The 21,342-nt window shown below is 37.4% G+C and overlaps 1 protein-coding gene across 1 annotated transcript in view; it reads right to left on the bottom strand.

The window, feature by feature from the left end:
* Window positions 1-10,001: 10,001 nt before the first annotated feature.
* Window positions 10,002-21,342, bottom strand: part of DLX3 (distal-less homeobox 3) — a 13,679-nt gene continuing 2,338 nt past the window's right edge. Inside the window, exons 2-3 of the mRNA XM_015810417.2 lie at window positions 20,462-20,652; window positions 10,002-11,622 (exon numbers count right to left, since the gene is read on the bottom strand). Of these exons, the coding sequence (XP_015665903.1) occupies window positions 11,275-11,622; window positions 20,462-20,652 (539 nt within the window). The 3' untranslated portion in view covers window positions 10,002-11,274. The remainder of the gene's footprint in view (window positions 11,623-20,461; window positions 20,653-21,342) is intronic.

Raw genomic sequence — 21,342 nt, 5'->3', positions numbered from 1 at the left:
GCAGATGACAGCAGCTCTTCCACAGGGCATGGATGGAGTGCCTCAACAATGATTCACGAGCTCTCGGCCTCCCCCTCAGGTGCAGGAGGACAAACAGGAGGTGCTTGCCACCCCCAGAATGTTTGCTTCTTTGTTTATGTTGTGTCAGCTGTAAAACACCCTTTCTTCTGGCAAGACCTCAAGGGCTTTGATTGACTCAGAGTCGCGCAACAAGACTTCATCCTGTATTCAGGGCAACTGGGAAGACTGTGTGCAAATATTGCTGGGTGGAAGAATCAAATCCAGTGTTTTTAATTTATTAATTACATTTTTATCCCCTTTGGCCTCCCAGAAGTTTCAAGGTAGCTCATTGGCTTTTCTTACTTCACTTTTCTACACTTACTTTATATTTCTTTTAGGTAAGCTGAGAGATGGTAACTTTTGCAAAGTTAGTCAGTGAGCTGCCTAGAAAAATGGGATACAATCTAGATATCCTTCAATTTAATACAGGATTATATGTATTGTTAAGGTTGCATTGTTCTTAAAGGGGCTTTGAGGACTTTAGAGGGATATGGCCAGTATAAATGAGAGCAAATGGAGCTACTTACAGTTATAGATCTAATTCCCTTAAAATGAGTATTCAACATCCTACTTTGGGATGTTCTAACAGCTATAAAAAGGGTGCTAGGCCTTTAGAATAAAGGGTGCTCACAACTCATTTAGTTAAGGTCTGTAAAGTAATACAATCTGCATTTCCTTATTTTTACAATCTCTTGTGGTCTACATTCTAAAATGAGTCTTCTCAGAATCTTAAGTAGGCAGAATTATTATTTTTGCCCTTGTTCAGGTCAGAACTGAAAATAATATAGCCAGGCATTTCTTGTGCAAGGTTACCTCCATCTCTCTTATATTCGGGAAAGCAGAGGAGAGGTGTATAAATAATATCCTCAAGTGAAAAGGCAAAATTTGGTTTGAGAAAAGAGATGTAGATTGGAGAGGCAAGACATGGCCCTGAGAGAATCTAACTAGAGGTCTGCCTTCCTGGAGACCCAAATATAGAATATAAACCATAAGAATAAAATAGATCAGAAGGGGGGATTTCCAGTCATGGTCTATCTACTGCATTCATTTTATTAATGAATCATTTTATGCTGACACTAAATATGCTGTCATCTTTTGCATTGTGTGTGTGGCAGCTGCTTGTCATTTACATTTTTAAGAAGCTTAGGGGACACAGAGTTATTCTTGGGAATGAAGATGATGCTGGAACTGGAGCTTTGTTTGGTGTTGCTTTGCAACTGCTAGGTCTTCCTTCCTTCCTTCCTTCCTTCCTTCCTTCCTTCCTTCCTTCCTTCCTTCCTTCCTTCCTTCCTTCCTTCCTTCCTTCCTTCCTTCCTTCCTTCCTTCCTTTCTTCCTTCCTTCCTTCCTTCCATCCATCCATCCATCCATCCATCCGGTGGGGGAGAGAATCTGGCAGGAGCCAAAGAAAATGTCCACAAATTTACTAGGGTCTCTTCATGGGGGCTACAGATCTACATAATCATTGATATCAAGCAAATATATAAATCTTGGGGGGGGGAGAAGAATAGTCATCTGAATCCTGGCCTTCTTACGAGTCACTGGGAGCAACATAATTTAGTCCCATTTCTTACCACTCTGGCAATTTTCAAATGTTCTGTACTAGAATTCATTATTCCAAGCTATATTGATTGTTGTGGTATTAGGAATTATAACCTATTATTTCTGAAAGACGAAATGACTGCAGATTGATATCTTAGGCACCTGTGAATTGAAATTGGGCTGGGGCTGGACACTTTCAGCCAGGAGATCAAATTGTTAAATACTGAGGACATGAAAAATAAGGAACAGCACTGCTTTTATACTTAGAAAGGGTATAGTGACAGTACTTGGCTACAATTCAGTCAATGACTGAATAATATCAATTAGATTTGTGGACAACCCTTTAATATTATAATCATCCAAGTTTATGTTCCATCTAACAACACAGAAGAACAAAAAGTTGAAGACTTTTATGATCAAGTTCAATTTGAAATTGACAAAACAAGTATGCAGGATGTGCTTATGATTGGAGACTGAAATGTCAAAACTGGAAATATTAAGAAGGAAAATGTAAATGGATTGTATGCTTAGGAAACAGAAATAAATCAAAAGTCCGACTTACCAATTTCTGCCATTTCAATGATTTACTTATAACTAACACTGTTTTCAAACATTCAAATGATTGCTAAAAAGAAGTGGAGTTCAGCTGTAGACAGGTGTTGACTGTGAAGCAGACCACAGACTGCTCATATGCAAATTCCAAATTAAGATCTTGAGAATATAGTCATCATTTCAGGGGAACATCAGGAATCACTTTGAAACCTTATTGATGGAGAACCATAAGAACTATGGAATAAACTTAAAGAAAATGTTAAGGATGAAGATGAAAAGAGGCTGCCAAATATGAAGAAAGAGGAAAACAAGCTGGATGTCAGAACAAATCATAGAATTGCCAAGAAGACAAGAGAAGCTAAAGACAAAAAAGACAAAAATATCTCCAGTAAATGTGGAGAATAACAGTGGCCAATAAACTGGAAAAGGTCAACCTACATTCCAATACCCAAAAGGAGACATAGCAGAATATGCAAACTATAATACAATATCCTTAACTCCACATGCTAGCAAAATAATGCTTAGGATCATCCAATATGGATTAGAGCTCAACATAGAAAAAGAGAGGCCAGAGGTTCAAGCAGTCTTTTGAAAAGACTGAAGAACATAAGATATTATTTCTGGATAATTGATGCTGGATAATTGAGAAAGACAAAAAATATCCAGAAGAAATCAATACGTGTTTCATTGATTATAGAAAGGCATTTTATTTTATCAAACATATCAAACAATGAAATGTCCTTAGAAAAATAGGAATCCAAGAACATCTCATCGTCCTTATCCAAGATCCCTTCCAACTTTATTATTATTATTATTATTATTATTATTATTATTATTATTATTATTATTATTATTATTATTATTATTATTATTATTATTATTATTATTATTATTATTGTTGTTGTTGTTGTTGTTGTTGTTGTTGTTGTTGTTGTTACTACTACTACTACTACTACTACTATTATGTCAGGAAGCCACAGTATGGAAGAACATGGCTAACAGAGAGGTTCCCGGTTAGCAACGAAATGAGGCAGGATTGCATACTCTCCCTTACTTATTCACTCTAAATGCAATTTTAGAATTTATAATGAAAATATCAAAGTAGTAGGCAAGTTCTTCCTTTCAGGATCAATCATCAACAGTAAAGGGACAAGTGTTCAATTTTTTAAGACTATCAGTAAAAGGACAAGCAATCTAGAAATACAAATGCAAATAACATTTTGTACACTAGCCATGAAGGCCTTAGAAAAGATATTTGAATGCTGTGATGTGTCTATACCTAAAAGGATTGGAGAAGTGCAGGCTAACGTATTTCCTGTGACACTCTATTGAAGTAAAGTTAGGTTTTGAAGAAGCAGGATAGTATTGATGTTTTTGAATTTTGCTATTGGAGAAGACTCCTGAGAATACCATGGAGACATAACAAACAAACAAATCATCAAACAAATCAATCCAGAGTTCTCACTCAAGGCACAAATGACCAGGTACAAATTATCTTAGTTCAGATACATTATGTGAAGACTTAGCTCTCTGGAGAAGGCTCTAATACTGGGAAAGTGGAAGGAAAGAGAAGAGTATGACCAGCAACAAGGGAGATAGACTCAATTACAGCAACAGTGAGTGCATTGTTGGAAGACCTGAACGACCAGGTTAGAAACAAATCATCATGGAGAATAACTATCTTATAAGTTGCTAGTGGCATATACGGTAATCAATCTATCATTTATTTTAGAATATCGGATTATGAAATTATTTGAAACTATAGGCAGAATCCTGGCTTCCCATTTGCAGTATTCCAATTAGAAGTAGTGCTATAAAAGTGTTTCAAGACATTATGTCAACCTGTCTATGGGAAAAGTCATATATGATACATATCCCTCCTCATCACATTGATGTGAAGGCACAGGGCAACTCCTAGGAGCAAAGAGATCTAGTTACAGAGGAAAATTCTAACCAAAGGAGTTATTGGACGCTGGATCTATTATAGCTGAACCCTACAGTATCTTGTCTCCATTGTCTCAATGTAGCCCTTCAACCACATATTTCTGTCCATGTCTGCCATTATTATGTACTTAATATGAATTTGGCATTTCTTATCTCATTGGTTCAGAGTGAGCGATAGCTTGTGAAAGCACTCCAAGTAGGTTCATAAGATATGAAGAAGAAAGTAACTTTTTTTTGCCTTTTCTGATTCAAAGTGGGACTCCGTAATGTTTCCCGACTATACCATGCACCCTACCCAATCAAAACTATGCCAGATCTGGAAAGCAACCCATTCTCAGTAGCTTGTGTAAATGAGATAAGTTGCCAATTTTAGGGGGAAATAAATTACATGCAACAGAAGATAAATAACTTAGTTTTTGAGAGAATGAGGAGAGGGAGAAAGGAATTTCATTTCCTAATTCTGTTAGATTCTATGAGACTGGTTTAGCTTTGTTTTTGTCTGTTAAGATTTCTTTCTTAAATTTCTGTATGTGTCGTTACAGTAGATACCGATATATAGAAATGCCACCTGAGTTACTGTTTCATATGTTTCCAATGTATAGTGCATGAACTCATGGACACCCATGTGCAAGGATTGAATGCTTCACTTAATGACCATGGCAAAAAAGACCAACCATCTCACTTAGTAATGGAAGTTCCAGTCCCAATTGTAGTCACACGTTGAGAACTACATGTATATACAATGGGGGGAAAAAGAAATCTGAGTTTTACAAGTAGTTGGCAAAATAGACTTGAGCGATTCTAAAGACAAACAATATTGCTTTGATGACTAGCATTATCTACCTGGATATGTGCTGGCTTTCCCTCATGTAATGAGTCTAGTTGTGTGTGTGTGTGTGTGTGTGTGTGTGTGTAAAATCATCATCCTTATCTTCACCTATCTCACCTCATATGGAACCTGAGCCTGTAGACATTTCTTCCTTAAACTTTCAGCTACTTCAGCTCTGAGATATTATCCACGTAGCTAAAATTTTCAAAATCAAACAAAACAGAAAATATGCCTAAATGTGCAGTCTTTCCTAAAGACTTCTGCCATGAGCTTGACTTCAGGCAGAAAAGACCTTATTCCTAGGATCTAAAGAAGCAAGGTTTTCACTGGAATATCATTCTTGTTCATTTGTTAATGCTACATGTATTGGAGAGGAATCTGAATTTCCTCTTGCATCAGCTTACCAAGCATCCCAAACTCTTGCTCTCTAGTAAATCAGTTTGATACTGGAAACATCTCTAGAAGACCCACACCCTCTCTACAATGGTGGTTCCAAGCTTTCAGCTGAAGCAACACCAAAACTGGCTCAGAGTCCTCTCAGGACCTGCAAGTTAGATAACATTCTCTGCTGCCTACTCCACATAACCTGATTACAATTTGTGATTCTATTCACAGTCAATCACAGTCAAAAACTGGTATTTGACCCATCTACTTAAAATGTATATATTCCAGTAATTCCAACAAAAAAGCAAATGACTATCAGCCTTCCTGCTAAACATCTTTAAAGCATTCTTTTCTGGGTATTTGTCTATCAGTTTCAAGGATATTTGCTGGATAGAAAAGTTTCCCCGCAATTTCAACATATGTTTGACTCTTGGCAATAGTCTTTAACTAGTTTTTCTGGTCACTCTGGACTTACTTGCTGCTACCATATCTACTAGTTGGGTGACCACTGGGGTGTCTATTATGTGAACAGTGAAAGATATGCTGAGAGCTTGCATCCCCCAAATAATATCTCAGGTAGCCATGTTTTTACAGCATGATAGCTTCTTCTGCATTTTAAAAAAATGGGTAAAGTAAGAGAGCTTGAAGATATGAACTTTTGTGCTATTCAGTTTCTTCTGTCTTATCTATTTTTAAAGATTGTTTTTAATTTCAAAATCAAGGGGAAGCTATCATGCTGCAAAAACAAAATCCAGTTTTAAACAAATGTAATGCCCAACAATGTCTTTACATTCCACATTGTTTTGGTGTCTGCAGCATCTTGCTTTTTTTCCTGTTATTATATCAATGTTTTGTGATTAAAACAACTCATCATGGCAAATGTTTTATGAGAACGATCATAAAATAGTTCAAAATTCTAAATAATGGCTCTATATCCAAAAATAAAGGGGGATTCGTATGCCCTGGGAATTGTTAACAGTTAGTTATATCTATTTCTACAAACATACATTGTTGGTGCTTCTCAAAGTTTCAAGTCATAGTTGCTCCATTTTTTTTAACCATTCTTCAAGTTCATTCACTGTAGTTTCCCACAGCGTTGAGGAATCTGATATGTCTCTCTTTCTTTACGATAACAATTGCTCAACCAAAGTTCATGAGGAGCCCTGAAGAGCTTACTCAAGAACTTCCATGGAAGCCTGACTAGGGCCTTCAGTAAAACAACTCAGTTTCCTATTGAGTCCCATCAATGCTCATTTTTGATATTCACAATGTTGTATTCCTGACGTTCTCTAGCTAAATAATAATAATTTTAAAAAATAAAGATCTAGGGAAAGCAGCAGGCTCTGTTAGATTTTAGGAACCCCAACAATAGCCATGGATATGTTTCTGTGCTACCTGTCTTACTGGATTTGTCTATTTCATTTGAAATATTTTTATCCGCTTTAACTCCTACAAGTTCTAGAAGGCTGCAAAAAATATGTAGTAAATCTGGTCTTAAAGAATTGGATTCAGCCTATCTTTCTATCCTTTCAGGAAACCTTTTGGATTAGGCAGTTCAGGTTGACTTTTCTCCATTCTTATTGTTTTCCCAAATGTATCTTAAAAGAAGAATGGTTGAGATCCAATTTTTATTACCCCTCTTGAACACTACTGCCTACACAAGGCAGAGTGAATTTCATAAAGTTAACTAAGCGCGTGATGTCTTAAGCCCAGAATCTTCTGCCCATGGCATTTGGAATATGCTCCCACACCACCTCCATCACAATTGCTGAGATGTCCCTGCAAGTAAAAGATTATGATTACATTTCTGACACTGCTAGGATGAATAGAAAAGCCATGCTTCCAAATGGTTAGTTTCCAGATGTGCCAACACATGGTGGCCAACCTATGGCACATGTGTCAGAGGTGGCACTCAGAGCCCCCTCTGTGGGCATGCATGCTGTTGCCCCAGCCCTGCCTCCCCCACAACCCCCTCACCAGCAGCCTGCCTGGAGGAGAGGCTCCCCCAGGCGCAGCCTACACAGAGCAGCGCAGCCAAGCACATGGCAGCTGGGCAGCAGGGGCAAGACTCCGCCCTCACGCCCCATCATGTGCAGATGATGCTGTGGGGTGCAGGTGGAGGGCGTGGCCGCCATGGGGCTGCAAGGCTGCCTGGGCGATCTATGGTGAGTGGCCCTGTGGGTGGGAAGAGTGGGGGTGGAGCGGGGGCAGAGCAGGGGCGGGCTTGTTTTGGGGCACTCGGTCTCTAAAAGGTTCGCCATCACTGTGCTAACACCTCAAATTCTATTTGGAATTTCTGGGATTTGTAGACCAATAGATCTATATAGCATCAGGTTAAGGACATCAAGTGCATGATTATTCAAATCACCATGCTTCCATATCTTTTTTCATAGATTCCATGTAGACCCCCATATACCATATGGCATATGCTAAAATATTTTATGCGGAGTCTGAAAAATATCATCCTGGAATGATAATTTTGAGGAAGAAAAGAATGTTTCTGGATCTACATTTACAAAATCCATAGTCCTCAACCATAGCTGCTTAAGCAAAAAAAAATAAAAATTATTTGGTGAAGTTCAAAAAGATATTTTATTAATATTATACAGAAATGTTCTGTTTGCTACCAAAGGAAAAAGGAATCTCAAGCAAAGTTTCCATCTCTATGAAATGATTTTTTTAAAATTTCCCTAAGATCTAAAAAAAGAAAAAAGTTTTTTTTAATTTAAAATAAGTTTCATACAAAGCCATATATACATTCCCCTCACCCTACTCTCCTTATTTATTATACCAGGCAACATAAATATGAACCCTGACACAGTACAGCATAAAAAGTGGTGGCGAACCTATGGCACACGTGCCAGAGGCGACATTCAGAGCCCTCTCTGTGGGCACATCTGCCGTGCCCCGGAGATGGCAAGGGACTGGCCCCCACCACCCTGGCCCCGCCCACCTAGTCTGCCATGACCACCGCAGCCATGCCCACCCAGCACACCGTGATAAATAAGTGGGTTTTGGGTTGCAGTTTGGGCACTGGGTCTCTAAAAGGTTTGCTATCACTGGCATAAGAGATTGCTTATTCAAATTGTAGCTCTTCTTCTTCTTCTTCTTCTTCTTCTTCTTCTTCTTCTTCTTCTTCTTCTTCTTCTTCTTCTTCTTCTTCTTCTTCTTCTTCTTCTTCTTCTTCTTCTTCTTCTTCTTCTTCTTCTTCTTCTTCTTCTTCTTCTTCTTCTTCTTCTTCTTCTTCTTCTTCTTCTTCTTCTTCTTCTTCTTCTTCTTTTTTTAAAAAAACTCCACACAGCTTTATTTAAAAACTATCCAAGATGGATTTGTTCTGGCATTTGCTTTAAAAAACAAACTTTCCTCTTTGACAATACCTTAAAATGACTTTAGAGCAACACACAACTTTTACTTTATTTTTAAAAAATAACTTAAATTATTCTGAAGTATTTTAAATATCTCCCTAACTTTTAAATAAAATATTTCTCCTGCATCATTAAAAAAAAACCCTAAATGAAGGTCAGTTTTTTAACTGAAATCCAATGCGTGTCTTATTTTTATTCTTTGGAATATTTCTAAATTCCAACCTGAAGTAACTCTTGTTTGAAGCTGGAATAAGCAGAGACCAAGACAGCAAAGAAGCTTTGGCGATATTCTCTCCCCCCCCCCCCCCCGCATCATGTTGTCAGATTTTTGTGTTTGACCAAAGCAAAAATCAGGATTCGTTCAGTGCACTCCTCATACTTGCACGAAAACAAATTCCATTGTATCAATGGGCTCAAATTCAAGAAATGAAGTAATGAATATGTAGCCTTACTCTATTGTATACCTGGAGTTACCTATGATGATGACACTGACACTTTCCCCCCCCCTCTTCATGGCCTTTCCATTCCTTGATACCTTTGTCAACCTATACTTGGCCTGGAGCAGAGAATCCATATCTTTGATGTCCCAATTCTATGTATAATTAGCACTTCCACAATGTAACTTATCAGTTGAATGAAGAGCATCAAAATGGTTCACATATTAGCCTAAGTCGTATTTACACAATTGTGCTAAGGTTTATGCTTTGGTTGATTTTAACTTAGATTGCCATACAAACCCAGCTCTGGTAGTTTGTTATTTACTATCATTTACTATTTTGCATGAATCCATGATGGTTAATTGGGCAAAGCATGGTTACACCATGTATTTTACCTTGTGTGACCCCATACAGGTAGTCCTCGACTTATAACCTTTTGTTTAGTGATTATACAAAGTTACAACGGCATAGAAAAAAGGGACTTATAACTGTTTTTCACACAATCATCGCATTGGTTGTGTGATCAAAATTCAGCCATTTGGCAGCTGACTCATATTGATGATATGAGTGTCCTTGGGTCATGTGATCACTTTTTGCGACCTTCTGACAAAAAAAAGTCAATGGGGACTTTTTCACCTTACAACTGTGTTAGATGTTACTAACTAAATAAGTGCAGTAATTCACTTAACAGCTATGGCAAGAAAGTTCTTAAAATGGGGCAAAGCTCACTTAAAAACTATTACTTAGTAACAGAAATTTTGTGCTCAGTTGTGCTGAAGGACTATCTGCACTGTAATAGTCTGTAATAGCTGGCTCAGGAATTCTGGGAGTTGAAGTCCACGAGTCATAAAAGAGCCAAGGTTGCCTGCCCCTGGCCTAGGCTCTGGTTTAGCATGTTGAATGAAGCCAGGAATTCTGGTTTGTTAACCATGAATTGTGATTTAATGTTAAGTAAATCAGGCTACTAGAGTTTATTAAAAAAGAACAATCGTCAAAAAAACCCGTTGGTTTAACAGTATGTGTTGAGAATTATAAAGGAGATCAGATTTTTTTTGTGTTCTCTTGTGTATTAGAATTCTTCCTTTGTTTTTATGGTATGAAGTATCTGCCCAAACACTCAAGACAAGACTATTAACTAGGGCTAGTATATAACTGAGATCACTTTTTTCTTTTCCATCACCAGATGAAAAAACAGTACAAAGGTTTTTTTTCTTTTTCTTTTTAATCTGCAATAAATCCCATAGAGTGCATTCAGTATAAATCCAAAATAAACATTGGTAAGGCCAATATAGCTTTTTTTCTGGGTTCCTTCACCCTTTTTCTGTGCTAGCCAGTAGCACTACTGTAAATTAACACTACATACTGACCAGTTTTGTATAACATCTACCTGACTATGAAGTGACTTTAATCCTAAAGTGATTACAAAATCTATCACATTAATAGTTGTTGACATCTACCTTTCCCTTTCATTATGTAGAACGTTGCTATAATTTCTAGTAGGACAGTATTTCCAAGGTGGTGTGTAAAAATGAGAAAGAGTTGGATATCTTACATTGTTCCCATTCCCAACTGCATGGGTAACTAATAACTCAAGCCTATTCCTGTCATAAGCATCAATAATTGATTGGTATTTGCAGGCATACCAATCTTTCAAAAGACACATGAAGTTGATACCTCTCAAAACCACTCTGCTTGGGGAGGTCATCAACAAATAAAACAAAATAAAACCAAAAGAAAAGAAGGATTTTTTTCTCCTTTGCCATGCAGCTCTTTGCTCTTCTCTAACCATGCTGAGAGCCATCCAACCATGTCTTGTAAACAAAGCTGATGGTGGAGATTGGGAACAATTAGCCCAGAGATAAATCATCCAGGAAGTGGGTAACAGAGTCTTTGATGAAACCGATTTGATTGAGATACAACACGGGCTGCAAGATGTTTCTCTCCCTTTCACATTTCTTTACCCCCCCACTCCATGGTCTCCCCTAATGTCTTAGCCCTGCTGCAGTTCACTTGTTCCTGAGATGAGATGGAATGTGTGCGTGCCCTGTGAAACATATCAAAGAGTTTTAACTTGTTGCCTTCTGTTTGCTTCTCCCTCTCTGTCTCCCTCTCCCTCATTCCTTTTTTCCTGCTCCACCTGTTTCATTGAGGAGGGAAAGGAGGTTAATAAACCGCTCCAGGATTGGGAGGAGGCCCTGGAGATGGGTGATGCATAGAGCCAGAAGTGGGCGGAGGTCCCTGTTGTTGTATGTGAGGCCCGTTCAGATTCTGATGATGGAACCAAGAATTGTGATCTTCCAGGTAGCTTGGGGGAGAGTTATAAGAGAGTGGCTGGGGGATTTGGCTCCTGCTGGCTGGGTTATTATGAGTGTTACTGTCCCAGAGGGGAGGAGATGGTGGAGAATTGCAAGCCATGGAGTCACTGTTATTTGGGCTGTGTTCCAAGGGGACCTCTCCATTTTTGTACAATTTCTTAAATTTAGATCTTCGATTCTGGAACCAAATTTTCACCTGAAAGAGAGAAAATTATTATTATTATCTACAAATTATTTTAATTTGTAGAATAGACTGCATTTATTCTATCCTATTCTAAGCCAGTCCTTTCCCACCAAAGATAAACCTCTGCATTTCCTCCATCAACACAAGGAAAAGTATTATTTGTTCAGTTCAAGAAGAGCTCTGTAGACTTTTCATGAAACAGGTAACAGGCTCAAATTCTGGTATTTTCAGATATAACAACAACAATGACGACAACGATGACGATGATGATGATGTTGGAAGGGACCTTGGAGGTCATCTAGTCCTCTGGCAGGAAACCCTATACCATTTCAGACAAATGGCTGTCCAGTCTCTTCTTAAAAACTTCCAGTATTGGAGCATTCACCACTTCTGGAGGCAGGTTGTTCCACTGATTAATTGTTTTAATTGTCAGGAAGTTTCTCCTTAGTTCTAGTTCTTAGTTCTAGGAAAGACTGGATTAGATAGTTCATAGATCAGATTCAGAATATGGATTCACAGATTGCACTAAACCATGAACTACAATTATGCCTGACTGTAGAGAGCATGCTGGCAACACTTTGTTTTGTTTAGTTTTGACTTAGCATAAATAGTGAATCTAAGTACTATTCCTCAATCTAATCCTAAAATGCAGAAAGTTTGTGAGATTAAATCACAGGCATAAGCTGATCTCTGCTCTAAACTCCTTCCAGGAATGTGTAGAAGAAAATAAGCCTATCCCCCATTCCTTTTGAAAAGTGGAACTACATCTTAATTTCTAAAATGGTCTACCAACCGATGTAATAAAAGAAGCAGGGAATTGTGGGTCATTGCAAAAAAGTCAGGTGATAAAAGCTTGCTCAAAAGGTTTTACAAGTCTTTCAAGGATGCTAAACCTTGGTATTGGGAAGACTGCTATGATGAAACTTAGGGCAGGGCTGGAATAATGGCCTAGCTGACTGGAGATCTTCCCAATTCCATTGTAAAGTTGTGTGGCTCCATCTACATATCACTCTAGAGAAAGAGTATAAGTAAAACAAAAGAAAGTGGGTGGCGGGTAGGAAGAAAGAATAAAGGATCAAAGATAGTAGAGACAGAAACTCTTCCTAATCAGAACAAGGAAGCAGGAAGACTTGGAAACAAAGTCTGTTTTGTTTAACTGAGAAACACCCATAGTTCTTCTGGAGACACGGGAAATCTCTCCGCAGTTGGTAATCAATGGAAGAACCTGACTGGCTCAAGATTGACTCAGCCTTCCATCCTTCCAAATGAGGACCCAAACAGTTGGGGGCAATATGCTGACTCTGTAGCTGCTTGGAGAGGGCTGTAAAAGCACTGTGAAGTGGCATATAAGTGCTATTGCTATGGAATTGGCAAGTTTTTATTTTGAGCAGTCAATTAAATTGCAGCTATACTGACTGGCTGATAATTCCTTAACCTGCAACAGGATAGGATTGTGAACTCACAAGAACGGATCAGATGATTTAATCTGAAATAAACCAAAATCCTCACAATTTGTTAATAACTGAGGAACAATATCCAGTCTCATACTTTTTATATGTGTGGACTTCAACTATCAAAACCCAAACAAAAGGTAAAATGCATTTCTTGACCTTTTTAGTTCAAGTAAAGTGCATCAAATCTACTTCTGCTCAAACTGGAAAGGTACAATGTGTCAGAATATTTTTCTAGTAAACGAACTGCAATTAATACATGATTCTTCCACTAGTGTTCCATTTTAGAGGGTGAAAAATATACAAAGGGAGGAACTACGCTAAACCATATGAGTGTATGCAAGCATGCATGCATGCATGTGAGATAGTAAAAAAAAAACCAGAAGGGAAAATACTAAATCAGAAGTGGAAGGACAACTGATAGACTCAGAGATATCATTGAAATTTATAAGATTAAAGAAAGAGCTCCCCCTCATGTCCAAAGAAAACTACATTCTGGGTATTTCTTTCATTTTCTAAAATGTGACCTTAGAAAAGTTCCTACCAAATTAGGATGGAAGTGATGAGACTTCCATAGTATATATTGATATATTTTAATTAAGACACGTCAAAAACTCGCAGCCTGTGCATCTTGGCAATACTTGCAGAAAAACACTACTGGCAGTATAAAATTTGGGCAGGGAAAACAAGAAATATTTGGCCAGTGAACTACATATTAATTTGCAAAATATGAAATTAATGCACTCTTCACTGTAGGTCTACATTATGATTTAGATTATACACATTCATGGGACTTTTGCTTTTGTTGGAAAAAAGCCAATCTATTGGGCGAGGGTCAGTTCAATGACAAAAATTTCTGATTCCCAATAATTTAACAATAGAAGTAATAAAATGTCTAACATAAATTTAGTACAGAAATGAAAATTTAAAGAAACTAAAATTGGGGGTGGGTGACGGGTGGAAAATATATAAAAAGACAATAAACTTCATACAGTTCTGACCTCAGAACAGATTTTCAGATTCATAATTATTTAATTATGAGTATTTGAAGCTAGCAAACACTCTGACTGATGGAGTTAGGGGAGTTCTGTTAAAATGAATCCTTTGGTGCCTTTCCAAAAGTCAGCTGGACTTTCTTGGTTTATTTGCTTCTCATCCAGAACTGAAGAAGCTTCTTGGATGAGAAGCGAAACATTTTCAAGAATAAATCAAGGAAGTCCAGTTGTCTTTTGGAAAAGCATCTTTGGGACAACCATGACCTGCATGATTGAGAATCTCTATAAATATTAAAATGAATATTCCACAAGACTAAAGTTGACTTTTTTTTTTACTCCAAGTTCAGCAAACCACTAGAGAAGCTTATGACACCAAAGTGAGGGACTACATCTCATTTGTCATAGATGCTGTAAGTATATTCTAATACCTCTGGAGGATGTTGGATTATGGAATTCACACTAGACAATGTATTTAGGCAAATAGTAGATATAGTACATTTAATTCAGCATTGTGTAAGACGATTCAAGCAAGCTAAACATGGAAAAAATGCAATTTTTCTCTGGTGGTCACCAGAAGAGGAGAGGAAATTCTTGCTTTGACAATCACATGGCTATCTCATATTCAACAGGAACAAAACCAGTCCCGTATGGGAAAAACTTCAGATGATTCAGACAAATGAGCAAAGCATCAGGCCACCTCCTGCCTCCCCCCCAAAAAAAAGTCTAGAAAAAAGAACTTGGGTCAGTGACCACGGTGACCCTCGGGGAAAATTCCTTCCTGACTGTCATGGGGCAGTTTGTGTTTGTAGGAACAAAAACTCATCTGTACACCCCGAGAGTATTTTGTTGGGTACAATTTTCGATGTGTCAGGTTGCCACCACTATGCTATGCTCTTGACCTATCAGAATCCGGAAGCACGCCAACTTGCTCCCTTAATTTAGATCAAAGCAATTAAGCAGCCTTGTTGTCCTCAGGGTGCTTGGCTGGCTCCACATTCCAGTCCAGCTTCTTAACCAGCCCCTCATGACCTGCTTAGGAGGGAAGGCTTGTGGGAGAGGATGACACACAAGACAGCTTCATGTGTGAATGTGGGAGCTGAAACAGAGGAAGTTAACTCTGTTGGGTGTGTGCGTATATGTATCACCAATCACACATGATGTTTGGTTTACAGCTGTTTAAGAATATTGTGTTGAGCATAGTGAGTGAGCATTTGACAAAAGCCTGGAATATTTTAATAGGAGTCCAAAGACTTTAGTTTTCCTCACATTCATTAAGCGATAACTTCTCCACAGAACTAAAGCTAGGTTTGCCTAAAATCCAAGCTTATGATAAATGATACCTTTCTACTTTGGGAACCACCCTCCCATTTTCTGAATTGTGATTGAGAAAAGAAAAACTCATTCTCACAAATGGATTTACCTGCTGACACCTTCAACCTGCTGAGGTCTCACTAACACAATTTATGTGCAATTAATTAGTTAAATTTGTCTAATATGAAACAGATCCCAGTCTCATTCTTTCTCGGTTGCTTTTCTCCTCCTATTCTGGAAATTTTTTGAAAAGCAAGTTATATCAGGATGAAGGTGGTACATTTCTCATATTTTACACCCTCTGTAACCTATTTCTCAAAGAATGTACTCAGGACAATGAAAAAAAAACCTGCTTTAACTCTGGCTATATTTGTAGGAGAGAGGGGGAGGAGGGAGGGAGGGGGGAAATCAGAAAAGAAATAGTCATTTGCACCATCCTATTAACATAACCTAAATATGTTGTGATCTTTCAATCAATCTTCTGCAAATGCCAACCACTGCCAAATTAAACTATACCAGCAGGAACTTCTGTAGGAGAGAGAATTCCTTTGGTTTTTATAAGAGTCATTCAGAAGACTTCGCTTTTTTTTTTCTTTTTGGTGGACCTACCTACCAGTTTATCAATACTGTGTCTTAAAATGATGCCCTGAGCATTTCTTATGTCATTCTATGATTCCAACCAACCCTGATGTTGACCATGATGGCTACTACTAATGTGAGAAAGTCAAATGAATAGTACAAAAACCCTGAACTCTGAACTAAAAGGAACTTTCCATCATTTAAAATGAAACACTAAATCTTATTTCCTAATCCTCTATTTAAGTTGATGTTTTTTAACTTGGCAACTTTTAAGATGTGCAGACTTTGCTGGCTGGGGGATTCTGCTTGGCTGCAGACCATGTTGGCTGGAAATTCTAGGAGTTGAAGTCCACACATCTGAAAATTGCCAAGGTTGAGAAACACTGGCTTAAAAGAGTGCTTTGGGCACTTATAAAATGATAGAAATGTATTGTGGGTACTTTCCCCAAAAGTTGCAATCTTAAAAGTTTGAGAAACATTGATTTAAAGGAAGGCTATAGTCCTCTTCATACTTACTTGGGAACAAGGCAGTGGTGGGATTCAGCCAGTTCCCACCACTTCGACAGAACCAGTAGCTAATTTTTTGTTGCCCAGGCCCAGAATGGACTTCCGGAAGCGGCATCCACACAGAGAACCGATTGTTCACATATTTGAATCCCACCACTGGAACAAGGCTCACTGAACATAGTGAATGAGATCCAGATCAAATCATGTTTAGAATAGATCCATTATAATAAATGGACTTCAAATAAGTTGTGATTAATCTAAATCCTATTCCATTCAAAAGATGCGTTGTTCATGACTATGTCCAGATCCAGCTAATGATTATTTCAATCCAGTAAGGCAGTGCAAAGTACATTATTATCTAATGTAATTCCAAGCAAACATATCCAGGACTCAGAAAAGGACAGACATCTAATATTTTACTTTGAGGATATTTGCTAGATAGCTATGGAATTAAATATAAATACACATATTACTCATATGGATTTCTTTTTATAGAAGTGTGTTAAATATTTAAAATCTAAGATGACCGTCTAATTCAAGTTATTTGAGAACAATCTGCAAAAAATGAATGGTGAAAAGGGCATTCTTGAGATAGGTGATACTTTTCATATAATTTTATAGATTCTAAGACTCGGCTCTAAAGAATACAGTGAAGATAGGCTCAGATTAGGTTTTTTTAAAAAAATATTTTAATTGTATTATAACTTTTATGTTATTATTGAATGACATTCTGATTAAAAGTTAAACCCTGACAATCAAAAAGTATATTTTACCCTGATTTCATCCCTGCCTAAGGAGTCACTCTTTGGCAATCCAGCGTTATGTATTATTTTTCTATTTCTTTCATGTAGGCATATCTAGGCAGCATTAAACTGGATGACTACTAGATGGCAGTAAAGCTTCTTGTATCTCGTTGCTGCTCTCTTATGGTTGCCTGAATTTTTGCAGGCAAGATATGGTATGTCTAGCCTCATATATATTTATTCATTTATTAAAGGGAATTTTCAGAGCCATTTAGTTTTAGCCTTGTACTGTACTAAGCTCCTAAACTTGTGATCCTGTTTCACTTTGGGGCCATACAACTTCATTTACAGCATCAAGGGCTACAGATGAAAATATAAGAGTTTGTTTGGGGATGGTGTATGTTTGTTGTTCCTTCTGTTTTTCCTGTTTTTGTTTCATATTGTTTTTGCTTCATCTTGAATTAGTTGACTGAATATTAGGATAAATGAGAGGGGACCATTAATTTTCTCTGGATTGCAAATTGCCTATATAGTAGAGACAAGTAGCTTGGGCTCTTACAACATGTCAGGCTAAAATAAAATTGTCAATGTAGTCGTGTAAAATTAATCAGTTCAATTAGTTCATAGTTCAGTGTATCCTTGAATAAAGCCAAAGGGAACAGTGAAAGATGCATCTTGCTTTATTATCCATTGGATGTAGCAAGAAGGTATTTATGTATTTTAAAAACATTTATAATTATAGTGAAAACTTGGGTGCCTACTGGCTAGGTTTATGTATGCTTCAGTATTCAATTAATCCATTTTCTGAGTTCTCACAATACACTGGCATATAAATTAACCAAATGAATACACAGCTAAGTCACCAATTAAAACTTTTTTTAAAAAAAACAAAACCCCACCCTCAGGTTAAGCCAGCCACTGTTTAGTATGTGGGAACCCAGCCCCTGAGGTCTTGCTTTGGAAAATTAGATAGTTTTCTTTCCACTACTTTTCTGATAAAAAAAATGCTATTCCCAATTCTGCCTACATTCCCCAAATAGAGATATCACTGAAAGTAAGAATTACTTATTTTTAGGTTTATTCCTGGGCAATGTCTATATAATCACAAATGAAGTTAGTATTCTTTTCTGAATGGTTTCATGTAGTATGAAAAGTAGTATTTCTATTTTGGCTTTAGGACTGTTTTACTTTAGTGCGACTATTAAGATTTTTTCTAAGGAAAGATGAATATCGAATGTTACTTTAAAAAGACAGTGTTCTTTTCTCTATATATATTACCTTATTGTTTTAGCTCTTATCAAGCAAAATGAAGAACTTTAGAAATATTTTCAGTCTGACAGATCTTATCCATGCTTGTTTGGAAATACATCCCACTGACTTTGAGTAGCTAGGCTCCGAAGTAAATGTACTAAGATTGCAGACTCATGTATCTATTCATGATTTCCCAGAACTTTTCTGCATCTTAATTGCTTCCAAGTAATTTTGCAAAAGATTGTAACTTTGCTCCGAGGCAATAAAAAATAAAATATCATTCAAATCTGAAAATTTAATACAGTGATACAATAACTCTTCGGCTTCTATTTTTTAAAAAAAAAAAAAAAATAGGGCAATGTCTGTACCAGTGAGACCTGCTAGAGAAACTGGGAACTGCAGTCCAGAAGATCCAGAGGGATCCTGAGTGAGACACTCCTGGATGAGAATCCAGAGTTCCATTCTCAGCTTAACCTGCACTATGGCTGGCCCCAGGTGAGTTGTTATTTACCAGGCAGAGAGGTGGCAAAGAAGCCATGTCTTCTCACCATTAACAGCTCTTGACACAGCTAAGCAAGAAGAGGGACATTCAACAAGTGGAGCTTGCATAGAAATAGGGTCTTCCTAAGATTCCCTCTTCAACCCAACTCTGGAAAGTGAAGTCATCTTTTTCTGCATTTTAACTGTCTTTCAAACGTAGTTCCTGCATTGTAGAATGGGAGTTTGAGGCCCCTTTCAAGGTGCAAAGGACTTCTCTTTTTTTAAAAAAAAAATGTATACACAGTAAATAAAAACATAGTACATAGAATATCGTTCCTTCTGTTAATTGGCAACTAGCAGCCCTTAGACTCACCGAGGCCTACAATAACCAGTTGGCTCACTGATGTTCATCTAAAGACTAACAATGAGTTCTTTTTCCACTCAAGCCAACTTCCTTCTCACAGTCATCAATTCTCTTGGCCTAAGCTCAGTTAGCTTCAGGAGGAAAAAAGGGAGAACCTGCCAAAACACATACTGTAGGTTGCCTTGCCCCACCCACATGTTTCCTGCAGCAATGCTTCTTCGTCTCTCTGGCTAGTCAGCATACCATTCTGGATCTTTGGGTCTCAGCCAGATACAAGTAGGCTACAGGGCTAAAAGGACAGAGAAAAATGACTTCACTCCTTCCCATCTTTGTTCTGTCCCAGCTTGCTTACTGTGGTTCTATTATTACATTTTGTATCTATGACAGCTCATGCTTTCTCTAATTAGAATTATTGTCATCGTAAAAGACATCATGTTTGTCTTCCATATGACAACAGAGGAACTCACCACCTCATTTCTGTGATCCCCTTCATCCTAAGTCATTATTGTGTTATCATAAAATTCACACATTTTTACTTCTCAGCATGCAAAGAGTTATCTGTTGTAAATGGTTAACAGTCCTGAAAGATAATATACTGTTTTGTTTTTAAACCACATGTACACATAAAGTAACATATTTAAAGAAGTGAGAAGACAAATATGGAAAAATCATTTTCAAAATGTAATGAAAAGAGAATGAATATATTGGAGGAACTTTAATAACTAGAAGTAGGTGAACCAATTTGAATTCAGTTCAACCAGTGTGTAAACCCCAAAACATTATGAAATAATAATAATAATAATAATAATAATAATAATAATAATAATAATAATAATAATAATAGTAATAATAATAGTAATAATAATAATAATAGTAATAATAATAATAATAATAATAATAATGTTAGGCAGAGTATCTGAAACTAATTATGTTATCCTTGGCTTTTTATTTAACTTGGCCTTTTACTTTTTCAAAATACACTGGATTTTTTCCTAATTTTGAAGGTCTAAAGCACTGCATTTTGCAGCACTCTAAAATTTTGTTGGAGTTTCAATGATCTACATTTCTTTACACTCGTGTTCCCAAAACAAAGATGAAAGGCTAAACAAAACTGCACGAGCACTTTTTCTGTCTTGTGATGAGCCTTCTTTCCTGTTTCTAAAGTTTTACCTGAGTCTGGGTCAGTCCAAGTTGTGCAGCCAACTCTGCCCTCTCTGGCAACGCCAGGTACTGCGCCTTTTGGAATCGCCTTTGCAAAGCAGCCAGCTGGTAACTAGAGTAAATTGTGCGGGGCTTTCGGATTTTTTTGGGTTTTCCATTGACCATCCGCACTTCAGGTTCGGGTTCTTCCTTCACTGAAACTGCAAAAGTGAGACAAAAGAAATACGCTGGGAGAAAGAGCCCAAATAGCAGAAAGAAGTGTTGCAGTGACGCTCAAAAAGAAAGTACTGCTGGTTTCTAAACATTTGCTTTGATAAAATAACATCATATGTTCCATCTGCAGAATACAGGCTTTGTTTCAGCAGAGGAATACCAATTCTCAGCCACTGAATTGCTGGATATGACAATGAAAGATAATTTGATTTATATGACAAAAGAACGATCCCTTTAAGAGAAGCAATTTACTACAACTCTCCTATAATTGTACACTTTTGCTCTTTTCAAGGAGACATCTATTGCCTCTATTAATTGCTAACAATATCACACAGAACAATCTGTCCTTCCGATAATTTCAAGGACTTGCTGCCCACCTCCCTATTGTCTGTTTTTTTCTCTGCACTTGTGGAATACAAACAAGATGCTGAAAGAAGCATTCAGCATCTGCCTCTGCCTTATCACTTCTACCGCCACATTCCTATCTAACAAGGACAATTCTCTCTTCTACGAAAAGTCAGACTAAGGATGAAAGAGGGTCTTAAAGGACTGTGCAAAGGATTCTGCAGAAGTGCTGAGCAAATATATTAAAACTAATATATAAATTCAATGGAATTTACTCATATGTAACTCTTATCAAAGGGCAACTGTATGTAGTTTGTATGAAGCTAGTTTGA

This window comes from Protobothrops mucrosquamatus, unplaced genomic scaffold (genome assembly GCF_001527695.2).
Source record: "Protobothrops mucrosquamatus isolate PMUCROS unplaced genomic scaffold, P.Mucros_1.0 scaffold10, whole genome shotgun sequence".
In the NCBI taxonomy this organism is placed as follows: Eukaryota; Metazoa; Chordata; class Lepidosauria; order Squamata; family Viperidae; genus Protobothrops; species Protobothrops mucrosquamatus.
The sequence above is the reverse complement of the archived record's forward strand: the minus strand, read 5'-3'. Positions and strand labels throughout refer to the sequence as shown.